The sequence below is a fragment of the Scyliorhinus canicula genome, chromosome 16 (assembly GCF_902713615.1).
Source record: "Scyliorhinus canicula chromosome 16, sScyCan1.1, whole genome shotgun sequence".
Lineage (NCBI taxonomy): Eukaryota > Metazoa > Chordata > Chondrichthyes > Carcharhiniformes > Scyliorhinidae > Scyliorhinus > Scyliorhinus canicula.
The window spans coordinates 141,829,449-141,847,916 of NC_052161.1; the positions used below are offsets into that span (position 1 = coordinate 141,829,449).

General features: G+C 45.3%; 1 protein-coding gene across 2 annotated transcripts in view; it reads left to right on the forward strand.

The window, feature by feature from the left end:
• gabrd (gamma-aminobutyric acid type A receptor subunit delta) overlaps positions 1–18,468 on the forward strand; it is a 64,900-nt gene that overhangs the window by 40,779 nt on the left and 5,653 nt on the right. Inside the window, exons 4-7 of one of the 2 annotated variants that reach the window (XM_038773358.1) lie at positions 5,344–5,564; positions 6,228–6,310; positions 11,126–11,263; positions 16,217–16,369. In XM_038773358.1, the coding sequence (XP_038629286.1) occupies positions 5,344–5,564; positions 6,228–6,310; positions 11,126–11,263; positions 16,217–16,369 (595 nt within the window). Of the gene's footprint in view, positions 1–5,343; positions 5,565–6,227; positions 6,311–11,125; positions 11,264–16,213; positions 16,370–18,468 lie in introns of both variants that reach the window. The other variant, XM_038773357.1, reaches the window with a different exon arrangement.

The following is an 18,468-nucleotide window of genomic DNA, read 5'->3' on the forward strand; positions in this document are numbered from 1 at the left end:
CTGAATGTGGGGGGCAGGGGGCTGAGTGTGGGGGGCAGGGGGCTGTGTGTGGGGGCAGGGGGCTGTGTGTGGGGGGCAGGGGGCTGTGTGGGGGCAGGGGGCTGTGTGTGGGGGGGGGGGACTCAGTGTGGGGGTGTGGGGTGAGTGTGATATTCCCGAGATTGGGAAAGACGGTGACCATTGTCTAGGCGCTGAGATGTGTGGATGGAGTGTAACCTGTTTCAGGTTAGAGATCTCTTCTAATGCGTAGATTTAAATCCTCTAATATACATCAATGTACTGTCAGCCTGCAATGTACAGTTTTTCAGAGCTAGGCTTTTGGCCTGAAAATGTCTAATATCACCCCTCCTGTTTGCGTTAGTGATTGAGCCATTGACCTGAGCGTCTCGATAAGTGGAGGGGGGTAATTCGGGATGGAGAGCAACTTAGGGTATCTCTGCATGCGGGTCATCTTTTGTTCTATGAGAAGGACCCAGTGCCCACCATGGGCAACATAATGAGGGCACTGGAGAGATTCGGGTCCTTTTCCAGATACAAATGAAACCTGGAGACGAGCGAGTATTTCCCGGTCAGCTCCCTAGGGAATGGAGCCAGTCAGGGGGGGTCCTCCCCCTTCGCTCAGCCAGGTCCAGCTTCCAGTATCCAGGGTCCAGGTGGCTCGAGATGCGTCCCAACGCCACAGACTGAATTAAACCAGCCTCCTGAACAAGGTCAAATCTGACCTGAAAATGTGGGAAAACATTCCGTTGTCCCTGGGGGTTGGGTTCAGCCAATTAAGGTAAACATTTTGCCAAGATTCCTGTTTCTATTCCAGTGTCTTCCGGTCTTTCTTCCCAAATCATTCTTTGGGAGGGTAAGGTTAATATCGACTTTTAGATGGGCGGAAATATTTCCAAGGAGTCGAAGGTGGTTCTACAAAAAGATAGACAGTCCGGGCTCTCATGGTGCCAGAGCTGATATTTTATTACTGGCTGGCTAATGCAGAGATGGTTTTGAGACGGTGCAGGTCTACCTGGGTGCAGATGGAATCTGTGTCTGAATCCAGTTGAGGAGGACTGGTGATGGCTTCTCTCCCATTCGCACCGGCAAATACCCGTCAAACTGGGTGGTTTTCTCCACGTTAACAATATGGAGGCAACTCCGTCAACATTTTAAACTGGGGCCAGTATCAAGGTTGGTCCCTATTTGTGCCAGAGAGAATTTAAGCTCTCGGGCCAGGATTCGTTTAGGCACCTGCAGGTCTGAAATTTTGTTGGACGAACGTTCCGGGCTTTCCCAGAGGCACCACCATCCTCCTTGATAGAGAGGTTCCAGCTGTGTGCGGGGTCGGAGGAGGGCAGTATGTTTGGTATGTATGGGAGGATGATGGCGAAGGATTCAGTTTCGATGGAGGGGGTGAAAGCCAAGTGGGAGGAGGAGCTGGGGCCAGTGTTGGAGGATGAGGTGCAGAGTGAGACCCTCCGCAGGGTGAACACCGCATCCTTGTGCACGAGGCTCATGATCCAGCTTAAGGTGGTGTTTAGGTCACACCAGACCAGAGCTGGAATGAGTCACTTTTTAGTCGGGGTTGAGGACAGGCGTGGCTGAGGGGGGTCAGCTAACCACATGCACATGTTTTAGTCCTGTCCCAAATGACTGTGTTTTTAGGTGACCTTTTTCAACACCATGCGGGCGATTCTGAACATCAAAATTGAACCCTGTCCCTTGGTAGCCAGATTCGGGGTATGGGACTTGCCCGAGCTGCGGAATTTGATTTGATTTATTATTGTCACACGTAGCAGTATACAGTGGAAAGTATTGTTTCTTGCACGCTGTACAAACAGTGCATACCGTACATAGGGAAGGAAGGAGAGAAGAAAGGAGGGCGTGGGGGCGGATATTCTTGCCTTTGCCTCGCTGATCGCTCGGAGGTGAATCATGCTGGGGTGGAGTTAAGGGTTGGAGGGTTTCTGGCTTGTTGTTATCCTGTATTATTTTATTGTTGTTTCTATTTTTATAAACTGAAAAAGGTGAATATTTTTTTTTTAAAAGGAGAAAAATAAGATATGGAGCGGGGTAACAAGGGAATCCAGAACTTGGGAATACTTTGTTTATTAAACGGTCTACACTAACAAAGACGCACTAATGTCCCTGTGACTGCAGAGATCCAATCCCCAATCTCCAATCTAATCTGGGGCAGCACAGTAGCACAGTGGTTAGCACAATTCCTTCACAGCTCCAGGATCGCCCGGGTTCGATTCCTGGCTTGAAACACTGTCTGTGCGGAGTCTGCACGTTCTCCCTGTGTCTATGTCGGTTTCTTCCAGGTGCTCCGGTTTCTCCCCACAGTCCAAAGATGTGCAGGTTAGGTGGATTGGCCGCGCTAAATTGCCCTTAGTGTCCAAACAGGTGGGATGGGGTGGGGTTACTGGGTTACGGGGATAGGGTGGAGGATTGGTTTAGGGTAGGTTGCCCTTTCCAAGGGCTGGTGCAGAGTCGATGGGCTGAATGGCCTCCTTCTGTGATTCTATGAAAGATTTGAAAATTAACTATGTAACGTTCCAATATCACACTAACCATTAAACAACAGGAAAACATCACTGTTCCATATTGGTTCCAGTAGAAAGACAAATCAGTTCATTTTCACACAAAAAACAAACACACGCAGATTCATCAACAGAAACTGAGGATACGCCTGAGAATGTGTTGTCATATCCAGACCCTTGTCATAGCAGTGATCTGTCCATCGATGTGTGACTTGTATCAGAGCCATTCTCTGTCTAGGAGCTGCAGCTGTGCAGGCCCCTCCCACACAGCCCAATCTCACCGCAACCAAAAGGTGGTTAAACGTCCTTGACTTCCAGCGTGTTTAACCCGTGGTGATGTGCCAGGTATACGCAGCACTCACCACACCAGCATCAGCAATCTGCGGAAGCATTTCATCAACAGCACCATCGGGTGATTGCTTTGGATCAGAGTCGCGCAGCAGGTCCCGCAACGTCTTCTTGTTTCAAACCAGATTGTGTTCAGGGGCAAGAGTGCTAAGGATCAAGCGGAGATCATGGAGAGGAGGAAGGCCGATGTCTTGGTCTGCGCCTCTCTGATTGCACAGCGGCGGGTCGTGCTGGAGTGGCGGTCGGCATCGCCACCGGGGGTAGCGGCTTGGATGGGTGACCTGTATCACTTCCTATGGTTGGAGAAGATAAAGTTAAGGGGCTCTGCTGAGGGGTTTGAGAAAAGGTGGGGGATGTTTGTGACCATGTTTGAGGAACTGTTCGTCATTGGGGGGGGGGGGGGGCGAAGGATGGAGGTTGAAAAAAATCTGTACAGACTGTATAGTTGATTGCTGGGAAGTAAGTTTTGCAGGGTGTTTATTTGCTGTAACCTGTTTCGATACATGTGTGTAATAAAATACATTTGAAAAAAAAAAGTCCGCTACGAATCTTAGCAATGGAGCTACGATTAACAAGCAAATCCTGTCGACCAGACAGTCACTTTTTCATAGGCTGCTCAGAATTTTCTGAAGTCTAAACCCAACATTAAAAGTTAATTTATTTTATTTTCTTCTGTACACTGTGTGGTGACATTGGTTGGGAAGATTTTGAATTTACATTAATCAACAGCAAAGCATACTTGAAAGCTGAAGCCATGGCCTGTGTCCACTCTGAGCGCTGACATTCAGCATATGGCGAAGCCAGTGCTGGGAGATCTGCAGTGCGAGTTTCAGTTCAGTCATTCAGAAGCACAGTAGGAACATCTTTCGTGAGGTTTCCAGCTGTGATATCGGTCAATTTCAAGCAGTACTTCATTCTGATGCTGATCGGAGTCTTAATCTGAAATGGCAATGTTCTGTGAATAATTCTACATAATATTGGAAAAATAAGTATTGTTTGACAATGTCAATTTGCTGTTGTGTTGAGTATGTTTTGGCAGAGTCTGACAGTGGGTTAAAGAATCCTTCGGGCTTTGAGGCTGAACTGGCAATGTATGTCAATTCCAAGAAGTTTAATTGCCTTATTGAGTTTCTTGATAAACGGGCAGCACGGTGGCGCAGTGGTTAGCACTGCAGCCTCACGGTGCCGAGGACCCGGGTTCGGTCCCGGCTCTGGGTCACTGTCCGTGTGGAGTTTGCACATTCTCCCCGTGTCTGCGTGGGTTTCACCCCCACAGCCCAAAGATGTGCAGGGTAGGTGGGTTGGCCAGGCTAAATTGCCCCTTAATTGGAAAAAATAATTGGGTACTCTAAATTTATTTTTTTTAAATGTTTGTTGATAAACCGAGAGCCAAACGCTAAACCCAAATTGGTCTGAATTTTCCATCTTCTAAATCATTTGGAAAAAATCTGAATTTTTCCCCAATAAGAGTGGATATGCACAGACTGATCAAATGCTCATTAGAAAATTCAGTGATCCTACAATCATTCCAGGTTAATTTCAGTACATAACCGAAACAAAATTGAATTACAGGAGACAAATTATCCCATGATCTAAATGGCGATGAGAAGATTCTTTGAAAATGATGCCTATCACTGTGAAATTGGGAACAAGAACATTTAGATGTAGATTTACCAATCCACAACGCAAAATACAACACCACCCCCTGCCCCACCCCCTGAACTCAGGCCCCACTGGAACTTCATGCTGGGTCTAGGAAATGATGCTTTACCCCAGTCTGGTACTGATGTCCCCTTTAAGGATCAGACAGGTATAATAATAATCTTTATAAGTGTCACAAATAGGCTTAAATTAACTCTGCAATGAAGTTACTGTGAAAAGCCCCTCATCGCCACATTCCGGCGCCTGTTCGGGTACACAGAGGGAGAATTCAGAATGTCCAATTCACCTAACAGCACGTCTTTTGGGACTTGTGGGAGGAAACCGGAGCACCCGGAGGAAACCCACTCAGACACAGGGAGAACGTGCAGACTCCACACAGACAGTGACCTAAGCCGGGAATCAAACCTGGATCCCTGGCGCTGTGAAGCAACAGTGCTAACCACGATGCTACCGTGCACCCCAGGTGTGTAAGAATTAATATTTTGCATTCAAGTTTCGGAAATGGCCTGAGGGTAAAGAGGAAAGTCTCAGTTGAACAATGGAACATATTCAATGGTGTAACTACTGCTTGATATTGTTCAACGGCCATCCTTTTGGTCCTTTGCAACAACCTAATAAGGAATTTGGAAAAGATCTGTGAAATGAATTCCACATGTTATAAAAAAGATAAATTTACTGACGTGAATGTCAATTACTTAATGTCTAGGAGGATCAAACCTCGATAAATTTACAAGTGCACAAATAGCTGATAAATTCAGTAACATCCGGAGAATTGAAACTCTTGTGTTTCTTCCCTTCCTTTTGTCAGGATTACACAATGACAGTGTTCCTTCGCCAGATCTGGAAAGATGAGCGGCTGTCTTACAATCACACGAACAAGACGCTTGGCTTGGACAGTCGGTTTGTGGATAAGCTGTGGTTACCTGACACGTACATTGTCAATGCGAAGTCAGCTTGGTTTCATGATGTTACAGTGGAAAACAAACTTATCAGGCTTCAGCCAGATGGGGTCATATTATACAGCATCAGGTTGGATTAAATGTATATTTCAGCAAGTTAGTACAGCCAATTCAATATGTGAATACCTTTAGAACCAGGGTAATATTGGGAATCTGTCCTGCTCGCACACTGCAGAGGGTTGGATGATCATTGTGCCTACCTAATGCGTTGGAGTTCTGAGATGTTGGTCCTAGCTGATAGTTCTGACTTATAAAATGACCGCTTCTGTGCAAAATCTATTAGCCAATATTCTGTCTGTAAATTACAGGAATTTATAAACAATTTGGAAACCTCCCTTGGCATTGTCATGGTGAGTTGGTTAGTTTACCATTTTATAACAACTGGGACCTTTTATCATGTTTTGGACAAAGTATTATTCTGCTGCTAAGGTGCAGTTATCTTTATATTAACCTGTCCATTAATCTAATTGCTTTCTATTGAGAACATTCAGAGTTCCATTGCAAGTTGTATGGAAGGTTCGCTGACAGGCAGTTGCTTGCAAATTTCCAGTTTGGGGTCAGAAAGACCCAGCATGAATTGACTTTACACTTTAACACCTTGCAACATGACATCTGCAGTGTGATATCGGCAGTAAGGTGGATTCGTTTATAAGCATATGTCCAATGGAATGACTCAGAATGAATCACAGGTTCGAAGCGACAGTCTAATCCTGGACTACTTTGTTTTTGCCAGAATTACTTCCACAGTTGCTTGTGACATGGACCTCACCAAATACCCAATGGATGAGCAGGAATGCATGCTGGATCTGGAAAGTTGTGAGTTCATTTTATTACCGAGGCCTGTTCTCCTTTTCTGAGTTAATCTCGCTCTGCGACACCATCTGTGGGAGCTCTAATGATGGCCTGTACAAGAGTTGGTTATAGTAGTGAAGGTTATACTAGAGGGTTAATGAGGAATGTTTTTGAGGATTAGTGCAGAGGGTGATTGAGAGTTGGGGACGGATATTAGCTCCGGGGTGGGTTGTCTCAGTTTAAAAAGTTGCCAAATTGTGAGCTCTTCACCCCAAGGTTGGGGGGTGTAATTAAAAACAGGCCCCCATCCCAGAAACTGATGCTAGGAGGACCTGGGGTGGGTGAGGCCAAGATAGGCCTTTGAGAAGGGCCTCCCAGTTTTTTTTAACTGTTTTAGTTTTATGGTATTCTAACCCCCATCCCTCCATCCCACCCGCTCACCCAGACACCCCCCCCCCCCCCCCCCCCCCATGGACCTTCAAACCCTCCATGTCAATCCAGTAGAAGCTCATGCTCCCAACCTCCCCCATGTTCCCTCAGTATCCACCCTGACCTTGTGGAGATGAAGTAAAATGATCTTTCAAATATCTAATACAGCTGTCACTGCACAGGCTTCGTAGTGGCAAATAAATGTGCATTTATGCAAGCATCAAAGCTTTTAAATCTCATTAAGTGGTTAATCTCTTCTTAAAAACAAACAAATATCTGTTCTTGCCCCTAATCCTTTAATAACCATTTTAAGGTGTCTGTCAAACTGTGAGCACAGAACCCCTTGCTGAGATAATTGTAGCTTTTGAAACTCAGCCAAGTGTTCAAAATGAACACCCCTTAGGGAAATACCAACAAAGAACTCCTTTGACACTATGTGAGCAGTTGCTACACCAACTGGTCTGTCAATCATAGCAGTTCAGCTGAGTTCTTTTTACCAATCACTGACTGCTGCAGTCAGCTTAAAGACCAGGGAATTTAGAAAGAAATGAGGTACATTTTACTGTGATGAGCTGATCTGCCCGTCTAGCATCTTTACATATATACCATGAATGCATGACTCCCATGCTGTAGGTTAAGGCCCTTGCAATGGCCAAATGAGCTTTGTTTGAACTTTGCACTAAGTTCAAATGGACCAACTATGTTCAGGTTTCCCTCCTGTGTGAACCATATCCATCCACTTTCTCCTATTGACAAACATTGGAGCTGACGGAACTGAGGGCAGTGCTCACAGATCTGGAGAATGACCGCCATTTCTAAAGCTCTCTGGAATATTCCTGACTCTGCAGAAATCCAGCACATAGGCAGTGGTCAAGGGGGCTGATGCAAAGTGTGCTTGTAGATGGGCTTTAGGGTTAGGATCGAGCGTTGTGAAGGCTTTTTTAAGGGTGTATTAGAGGTTAGTGCATGGTAGCAGCTATTTATTGTATTACACTTCCAATGAACACAGAGTAATTATATACCAGGGCTGAAATGCTATCTTTAGCATGTGTCATAGCTGAGACAACCTACATTACAGATAAGTGGTTAACAATGATTTTTATTGGATTTGTCTGATTAAAATGCACAAGAAAAGCACGGTGTTGTTTGAGGATGATAATAGTGGTGCGAATGCCTCACATACTTCTGTTCCTTAACTGTTGGGACAGTTCCTTTACATTAGTATATGTTTGTCGCTGCCTCAGAAGTGCCTGAGTAACCAGTTAACTGGGGACAGCGTAAGAACAAAGAACAAAGAAAAGTACAGGACAGGAACAGGCCCTTCGGCCCTCTAAGCCTGTGCCGATCATGATGCCCTAGTTAAAATAAAAACCTGCCCTTACTTGGCCTGTATCCCTCTATTTCCTCCCTATTCATGGACCCATCTAGATGCCTCTTAAATGTTGCTAATGTGCTGCTTCCACCACAGCCTCTGGCAGCGCATTCCAGGCACCCACCCACTCTCTGTGTGAAAAACTTACCCCGCATATCTCCCTTAAACATTCCCCCTCTCACCTTGAACCTGTGCCCCTGTGTAATTGATATTTCCACCCTTGGAAAAAGCCTCTGACTATCCACCCTGTCAATGCCTCTGATAATTTTTGGACCTCTATCAGGTCTCCCCTCAGCCTCTGTCTTTCCAGTGAAAACAATCCTAGTTTATTCAACCTCTCCTCATAGCCAACACCCTCGAGACCCGGCAATATCCTGGTCAACCTTCTTTGCCCTCTCTCCAAAGCTGCCACTTCCTTCTGATAATGTGGTGACCAGAACTGCTCGCAATACTCCACATGCGGCCTAACCAAGGTTTCATACAGCTGCAACATGATTTCCCAACTCCTGTACTCAATGCCCCGGCTGATGAAGGCAAGCGTGCCGTATACCTTCTCGATCACCTTGGCCATCTGTGTTGCCACTTTAAGGGAACTGTGGACCTGCACGCCCAGATCCCTCTGTATGTTTTGTTTAAAAATGTTTTTATTGGGCTTTGTACATGGTATAATTACAAATATACACCTACAAAAACAACAACAATGAAAAATAAAGGAGGTAAAAAACATATAACATATAACAGGAGAGGGGGTCTTTTCCCTCCCACTTTCTTCTCCCTTTCTTTACAGAACAAAACAGGGTAGAAGGGGCACTTGGGTGGTGCCCCTGTTATTTACATTTCTTGGTCGCTACTTTATCCCTGTACAATTGCATCAAGATCGGCCATAGCAGTGCCTTCTTCCCCTTCTTTCTTTCTTTTGCTTTGCTGTGCTTGTTGTGGCTTTTATCTTCTCCTGTGCTCTCTCCCCAGTTTGTGTTCTCTCTTTTCTCCCTTCTGCCTCCCCTCTATTGTTCTCCCTCCCTCGGCCTCCCTTCCTCCCTGATCCCCTCCCTCCCACCCTTCCCTCCCCCCCCCCTCACCTCCCACCCCCTTCTCAGCTATCCCCCTTTTTACCCCCTGTTGGGTTTGGCTACTCCTTCTTGCAACCCCCCCCCCCACACACCCACCCACCGGGTCCTCCCCCCTCCCCTCTCCTCTATCAGGTCTTGGCCATCTTCCGACCCCTTGGATGGCGAATTTGATTTTCTCCATTTGGAGAGATTCTGAGAGGTCGGACAGCCAGTCTGCAGCTTTGGGTGGTGCTGCTGACCGCCAGCCGAACAGGATTCTACGGCGGGCGATCAGAGAGGCAAAGAAAAGGGCGTCCACCCTCCTCCCCAGGAATAGATCTGGCTGGTCTGATACCCTGAAGACCGCCACTTTCGGGCATGGCTCCACCCTCACCCCCACCACTTTGGACATAGCCTCGAAGAAGACTGTCCACTACCCATGCCTGGGAGAAGACCAGAACATGTGGGCATGGTTGGATCCCTCTGTATGTTAATGTTCCTAAGGGTTCTGCTATTTACAGTATAATTCATACCGAGGTTTGATCCTCCAAAATGCATCACCTCGCATTTGTCCCGATTAAACTCCATCTGTCATTTCTCTGCCCGAGTCTCCAATCTATCTATATCCTGTTGTATCTTCTGACAATCCTCGGCATTATCAGCAACTCCGCCAATCTTTGTGTCATCTGCAAACTTACTAATCAGACCACCCACATTTTCCTCCAGATAATTTATATACACAGCAAACAACAGAGGTCCCAGCACTGATTCCTGCGGGACACCACTAGCTACAGATCTCCATTCAGAAAACACCCTTCCACCACTACTCTCTGTCTGCTATAACCAAGCCAGTTCTGTATCCATCTAGCCAGCCCACCTCAAATCCCATCTAGCCAGCCCACCTCAAATTCCATGTGATTTTAGTTTTTGTACCAGTCTGCCATGTGAGACCTTGTCAAACGCCTTATTAAAGTCTACATAAACTAAATCCACAGCCCTTCCCTCATCAATTTTCCTTGTCACCTCTTCAAAAAACTCAGTCAAGTTGGTGAGACCTGACCTTCCCCATATCAAACCATGCCGTCTGTCACTAACTAGTCCATTTTGGGCAGCATGGTAGCACAGTGGTTAGCACGGTGGCGTCACAGCTCCAGGATCCCAGGTTCGATTCCCCGCTGGGTCACTGTCTGTGTGGAGTCTGCACGTTCTCCCCATGTCTGCGTGGGTTTCCTCCGGGTGCTCCGTTTCCTCCTACAGTCAAAGGACGTGCAGGTTAGGTGGATTGGCCATGCTAAATTGCCCTTAGTGTCCAAAAAAGATTAGGAGGGGTTATTGGGTTAGGGGGATAGGATAGAAGTGAGGGCTTAAATGGGTCGGTGCAGACTCGATGGGCCGAATGGCCTCCTTCTGCACTATATGTTCTATGTTTCCTCCAAATGTGCATATATCCTGTCCCTGAGTATCTTTTCCAAAAGCTTCCCCACCACTGATGGACACCACCAGGCTCACCGGTCTATAATTTGCTGGATTATCCCTGCTTCCTTTCTTAAACAAGGGAATAACATTGGTTATTCTCCAGTCCTCTGGTACCTCACCTGTGGTCAAAGAGGATGTGAAGATATCTGTTCAGGCCCCAGCTCCCCTTGCCTCCTGCAGTAACCTGGGATAGATCCCGTCCCCAGGGGACTTGTCTACCTTAATGCTGTTGTGTGCTACCCTTTCCACCCTAAGGAGAAGTTAGATAAACAGAGCCAAGTATAAAGCGATTGTTAACTCCTAATGCCATTTTGGGTGGTTTGGGTCGTTAGTGAGAGTTTGGAAACAGAAGGTGTGATAAAGAGTGAGGCTAAGGTAGTGCACAGGTTCTGTTGCTTAAATCAGTTGTGTACAGATAAGAAATATTCAGAGTTGCACAAGGAAATCAAAGATTGATTGATGTTAATTCTGCGTGCTAGTGCATGCTAACTGATCTGATATTTATTCTTTCAGATGGCTATTCAGCTGACGATATTGTTTATAATTGGTCAGACAATCAGGATCAGATACATGGGCTAGACGAAATTCAGTTGGCTCAGTATACAATAACCAACTATTATTTTGTCACAGAAATGACAAATTTCAAATCGGGTAAGCATTAATTTCAGCACAAACCGGTGAGGGATAATAATGAACATGTATCTGGGTATTAGCACCTTCTGGGGCTATGACTAACATCCCAACAATTGTTTGTGGTCTTTGGGACTGGGTGAGTGGTCCAGTAATTATACTAAATGGGAATACGATTGGGATTACATTCTGATTGTGACTCAGCTGGACTGAAAGGGAGAAAAGCTGTAAATGTTCAATGTTTTGCACAGGTACTTGAAGCACCAAGAGTCAGGAAGAACAGACATGTTTGCAGAATAAGATTGCAACAAAACTCCCAGAGGGGAATTTCAATAAACCCAATCACATAATCTCATAGCTGGGGTGTTTTTCCGTGTGACTTTTTCACATCGGATGGACTTCAGCATGGGTTCATAAAGGCCAGGTCATGCCCAACTAATTTAGTGGAATTTTTTGAGGACATTACCAGTGCAGTAGATAACGGGGAGCCAATGGATGTGGTATATCTGGATTTCCAGAAAGCCTTTGACAAGGTGCCACACAAAAGATTGCTGCACAAGATAAAGATGCATGGCATTAAGGGTAAAGTAGTAGCATGGATAGAGGATTGGTTAATTAATAGAAAGCAAAGAGTGGGGATTCATGGGCGTTTCTCTGGTTGGCAATCAGTAGCTAGTGGTGTCCCTCAGGGTTCAGTGTTGGGCCCACAATTGTTCACAATTTACATAGATGATTTGGAGTTGGGGACCCAGTGCAATGTGTCGAAGTTTGCAGACGACACTAAGATGAGTGGTAAAGCAAAAAGTGCAGAGGATACCGGAAGTCTGCAGAGGGATTTGGATAGGTTAAGTGAATGGGCTCGGGTCTGGCAGATGGAATACAATGTTGACAAATGTGAGGTTATCCATTTTCGTAGGAATAAAAGCAAACGGGATTATTATTTAAATGATAAAATATTAAAACATGCCGCTGTGCGGAGAGACCTGGGTGTGCTAGTGCATGAGTCGCAAAAAATTGGTTTACAGGTGTAACAGGTGATTAAGAAGGCAAATGGAATTTTGTCCTTCATTGCTAGAGGGATGGAATTTAAGACTAGGGAGGTTATGCTGCAATTGTTTAAGGTGTTAGTGAGGCCACACCTGGAGTATTGTGTTCAGTTCTGGTCTCCTTACCTGAGAAAGGACGTACTGGCACTGGAGGGTGTGCAGAGGAGATTCACTAGGTTAATCCCAGAGCTGAAGGGGTTGGCTTACGAGGAGAGGTTGAGTCGACTGGGACTGTACTCGTTGGAATTTAGAAGAATGCGGGGGGATCTTATAGAAATGTATAAAATTATGAAGGGAATAGATAGGATAGATGCGGGCAGGTTGTTTCCACTGGCGGGTGAAAGCAGAACTAGGGGACATAGCCTCAAACTAAGGGGAAGTAGATTTAGGACTGAGTTTAGGAGGAACTTCTTCGCCCAAAGGGTTGTGAATCTATGGAATTCCTTGCCCAGTGAAGCAGTTGAGGCGTCTTCATTAAATGTTTTTAAGATAAAAATAGATAGAGTTTTGAAGATTAAAGGGATTAAGGGTTATGGTGTTCGGGCCGGAAAGTGGAGCTGAGTCCACAAAAGATCAGCCATGATCTAATTGAATGGCGGAGCAGGCTCGAGGGGCCAGATAGCCTACTCCTGCTCCTAGTTCTTATGTTCTTATGTTCAGCAATGTGATATGAAAGGTTTTCTGTTTTTCACACATATTTGCAAACTTCTATGAATTTATATGTCTCCATCCAAAGTTCAGTGGGATCTTTGCCAGTTCTATACCTGAATTGTTTTGACTGATTTACTTCCTGCCTCTGGCTTCCAATGCTCCTTGCATCACAGGCATGTGAAGTGCCTTTTCCCCACAGTTCCAATGGCTGTTCTCGCCTTGAGGAGTTGCTGATTCTCTATTAGAGCTGAGACAAGCAGCAAGAGATGCTTCCCGAGTAAGATCAGTTCAGATTGAGTGACAGTAATTGGCTCATCGTGCCAGTGTCTCCTCTGTCAGTGCCCCCACCCATCCCTCCTATCCATCTCCCCATAACCCCCATGGGCCCACCACCCCCCTCCTTCCAGTAACCAGTCCATATCTGTCTAGATTTGGATCCACTAAAAGTGCTAATTGAATTTAATTGTTTTCTCTAGCAATCTGCCATGTTCTCTTTGGCAATACAGAGGATGTTTGACTGCATTTGTGTGAACAGAATGTTTATTTTCCCCTTTTATCCTCTCAATGTTTCCCTCTCATCTGAACGCACAATTCCATCTGACGTATGGCTCCATGGATTGAAGTTGTCATCCGGTCCCCCACACATAGAGGTGGTGGTCAATCTCACCACCCAGTCAAACCTAATGCCTCAACACATCCACCTTCCATTGTTGCAACTGCATTCTTCTCCTGGCCCCGCATGTATAATTTCAAACTGTACTTTGTTGAGTTCTCTTTTCCTCTATTGCCTCTGGAAATGGCGAGAATGTGCTTGGCTCACACACACTGACCATTTCCAATCTAAAATGGCAATTTGGCTCTCAATTTGCATATTGGATTGAATCTGTTGCCTGAGGCGGGGGGTGGTGAAGGCCCATTTCGGGATGATGTCAAGATTAATGTGGGGTAAAATGTCATTTTGAGTGTTCCATCCCTGATGTAAGTTAATATCAAGCCCAGGCCTAATATTGCAGTGCTAAATACGCTAAAATATTAGGAATATTTTTACTATTGATGTCAGCCACAAGCTATTGCATTAGACACCTTATACAAGCTGTTATTCCTTTTTATTCCTGTTCTTTTGTATTTTCCCACTTCCTTTATATTTTACCTTTAACACAAATCCATTCCCATCTACTCCAACTTGATTTGTTTCTCCCTCTTTTCCTAGTTTGTAAGTTTAAAATGTTTAACTTAACATTTACTATTCCATCTTTCTGATCCCATGATCCTTTTTAATGATGATAATAATCAGGTTAGCTTGGATGTGGCCAAGTCACCATTAATGTTGGCAGAAGGTTGGTGCCAACCCCTTTACCATGCTCAAAGAATTAAGACTTGGACAAACAGTTCAATTAATTTTGGTTCTTGACCTAGTTTAAGAAAAATTTTGTTGAAAAGGTGAAAGCAAACAGTAAATTCATTGAATGTGGGTCATTATTTACATCTTCAATTCAAAGCACATTGTCTTTAATTCCACTGAATACAGATAACATCCCAGCATGGGCTGTCTTCATGGTCTGATCGCAACTAAACCATTGCGTAGTCAAATATCCAGGTCCATTGCTGTAACGATTCCAATCTGTTTTAACCTAAGGTTGGCACATCCAATTTGAAAAATAGCAATGGACCCTGATATCCGAACACCTTTCAATCCTGTGGGCAGCTGAAACATTTCAGCTGGGGGCGGCACGGTGGCACAGTGGGTGGCACTGCTGCCACACAGCGCCAGTGTCCGAGATTCGATTCCGACCTCAGGTCACTGTCGGTGGGAAGTTTGCACTCTCTTCCCATCTAGGCTTAGGTTTCTTCCGGGTGCTCCGGTTTCGTCCCACAGTCCAAAGATGTGCAGGTTAGGTGGATTGGCCATGCTAAATTGCCCCTTAGTATCTGAAAGGTTAGATGGGGCTACTGGATTACAGGGATAGGGTTGGGGCGTGTGCCTAGGTAGAGTACTCTTTCCAAGGGTCAGTGCAGACTCGATGGGCCGAATGGCCTACTTCTGCACTGTGGGGAGTCTACGATTCTATCTTTAGCTCTCTGGGAACTTGATTTTTGTTCTTCATTTGAACTTAGCATCTCCTTGATCTAAAACGTTGTCAAATGGAGAATTGTAGTGTGGTGGTCAAGTGTTCAGTTGTGCTGTGTTTGATTATATGAGTCTGATAACTGATTTATGCTTGATAGATTAAACCTGGGTGTGAACTTGGAGCTTGAGTAAGCAAAGAAGGTACTAGAAGACGTCAAGCAGTGAGCATGAGAGCAGACAATGTGATTGCAGAGTTATTTTAAAGCACTTTAAATAAACCAGGTGCACACTTAGAAACCAGTGTCATCTCTGCATTGCTCTGAGATAAGTCAAATATATCAAATATACAAGCTGGTGAATACGCAACACCCTTGCTGTGGAGGATATCATTTTAAGATTCTTTCCGTTACCTGTCCATAGGGCAGAAGGCCAGGCCATTGGCACAGAGGACCCAAACAGAGGAAGGAAAATACAGAGTTAAATTAGGAACAGTCAGACTGGAGGCACAAAAAGCTGAGAAAACAACCTTTATCCCTGATCTTTTATTGAATTTTGGCAAATATGCAGGAGATTCAGTTCATCCAAAATGTCTAACCCATTAAGCAGCTGGCTCAAACAGAACATTTAAATAAACAACAACAAACAGCAAGATTTCTTTTCTCGCTATTTATCTGCAGAAAGAGATTCCCAGAGGGTTAAACGGTCCAGGTCCCTTCTTTATTTGTTGCAGTTTCTTCTTGTTTTATTCTTCCGCCACCATTTTCTGTCCCATTCCCCTGGAGATGCCGGGGCAGGAGTTATATAAACCTGGCTGTTTTACACACCTCACCCACTGAAGGTGAGTTCCAGCCACTTCCTGTGTGTGGGGGAACCTCGCAACCAGGTCTGACTCAACCAGCAGTGAGACACACACACACATCCCAGCAGCAGGGGGCAATCCACAGCTTTCTAACCCTGGTGTGCACAGTGAGAACAATAGCTACCGCCTTCCTGAGCTGGTATAACTTTGTTTCAGCCTTAGTGAAGCTTTCAGTTAGCGAGTCGCTAAGAACGTCAGTGGCCTACCCCAGATTCCCTCTCAGAGCCAGATTCCACAACAGAGAGGAGAGGAGAATGGATTGGAGTGAATACCTCTTTCAGAACGTCAGCACCAACACAAGAAGCTCAGTGAAGGAAACCTGGATTCATTCTTTGTTCTTCCTACAGCAGGTCAATTTCCACGGCTCAGCCTTCGCTTCCAGTTGCGGAGGAATAGAGGTGTTTACATCATTCAGTCGTACATGCCTTCCATCCTGCTGGTAGCAATGTCCTGGGTATCGTTCTGGATCAGTCAGTCAGCGGTGCCTGCCCGGGTTTCCTTAGGTGAATATTCTCAAGAGCTCAACCTTGACTTCCAAAGCCTATTTTCTTCATTCTTTTATTGCTTGTCTCATGTTTGTGTATTTATGAGTCCTTTAAAATATATCCGTACAATAGAGATAGTGCAGCAACTTTAGAGGGTGAGGTGTTAAATCAAAGCTGTATCTTCCCCCTCTGGAGGACAGTAAAAGTTCAATGGCCCCATTTTTAAAAAAATGTGTTGTTGAGATGTGGGTGTGGCTGGTTGGTCCAGCATTTGTTGACCCTTGAACTGCATGGCTCGCTTGGCCATTTCAGGATCCACCGCATCCCTGTGTGCGTCTGGAGTCGCACGTAGGCAAGACAGGGTAAGGATGGCAGATTTCCTTCCCTGAAGGACATTAGCAAAACCAAATGGGTTTTTACGACAATCAACAATTACTTTTAATTCCAGATTTTTTCATTGAATTAAAATTTCACCATCTGCCATCGTGGGATTCGAATCCAGGACCCCAGAGCTTCACCCTGGGTCTCTAGTCCAGCGACAATACCACTAGGCCCTCACCTGCCCTGTGACGCAGAGCAGTGGATTTTCCTGGTAATCTGGTAAACAACTGCCCCTCAACTAAATATAATTATCTTGCATTTGTCTCATTTTTAGGGGAGCTTGTTGTGTGGAAATTGTTGCCATGTTTCCTTAATTACTGACTACACTTCAATCGTACCTCATTGTAAAGTGCTTTGTGACAAGCTCAGTTCCTGAAAGGCACTGTATAAACATACTCTCACTGCTTCTTTGACGTGTGATCATTGTGAGGGCCGTTACCTACTCAGAGTGCGCAATACGGAGTCGGCCCAGCAGTCTCAAACCTCAAAGTTTGTCCTGCACCACTTTGCAAAAATATTACATCTGTAATAGCTGAGATATTAATGCAAAATGTGTTCCATTTAAGAAATGAGAAACAGGTGTTTAGAAACATAGAAAATAGGAGCAGGAGGAGGCCATTTGGCCCTTCGAGCCTGCTCTGCCATTCATTACAATCATGGCTGATCTTCCAACTCTGTAACCTGTTCTCGCCTTTACCCTCCCCCCCCCCCCCCCCATATTCTTTGATCCCTTGAGCCCCTAGAGCTCTATCTAACTCCTTCTTGAAAACATCTATGTTTTAGCCTCAACAGTTTTCTGTGGTAGTGAATTCCAGAGGCCGACTACTCTCTGGGTGAAGAAATTTCTCCTCACTCAGTTACAGGAGCGCAGGTACTGAGTAGACCTCATGGTTCCTCGAGCTTGTTCCAATTCACACGAAGACTGGGGCTGACCCTGCACCCAAGTTGTTTTTATTGACTTTGAGAGCAAGAGTGGATGTCAAGGGGTACAAGGTGCTGTCAGACTGAGTTAACCTGAGGTACAACTACATGGGAAACCTTGAGAGGAAAGAAACTACCATTTGCACCATTATGTGTTGGTTATAAAAGAGAATTGGAAGCTGAATATTTGCAGTTAAGTTTGCTCTATGAAGACCTTTAGATTTAAATTAAGAGAATTAGTATTTGAGATTAGAAGGAATTTATTTTCCCCCATGTTGTGACTATATGGAACATGGGAAATAGAAGCAGGAGTAGGCTATTCCGCCCCTCAAGCCTTCACCATTCATGACTGATAAATCAGGGCTGATTTTCAACCTCAACGGAAGTTTCCCACACTATCCCCATAACCCTCTGATATCTTTGATATTTAGAAATCTATCATTCTCCATCTTGAACATATTTAAAAGCTGAGCCTCACACATTTCTGGCATAGAAAATTCCGAAGGTTTATCGGCCTGTGAGTGAACAGATTCCTCCTCGCCTGATCTGCCCCTTATTCTGACACTGTGTTCCCAGGCCAGTGGAAGCATCCTTCCTGCATCTACCTTGTCAAGCCCGGGAAGAATTGTGTTTACGCCAATGGCCCCTCTTTCCTCTGAACCCTGAAGGATGCGGTCTCCTCAATCTCTCCTCATAGCACAGTCCCACCATTCCCAGAAAGTTTGGTGAACTTTTGTTGCACTCCCCTGAGTGGCAGGTATATACTCGTGAGGAAAGGAGATCAAAACCGAACACAATACTCCAGGGGTGGTCTC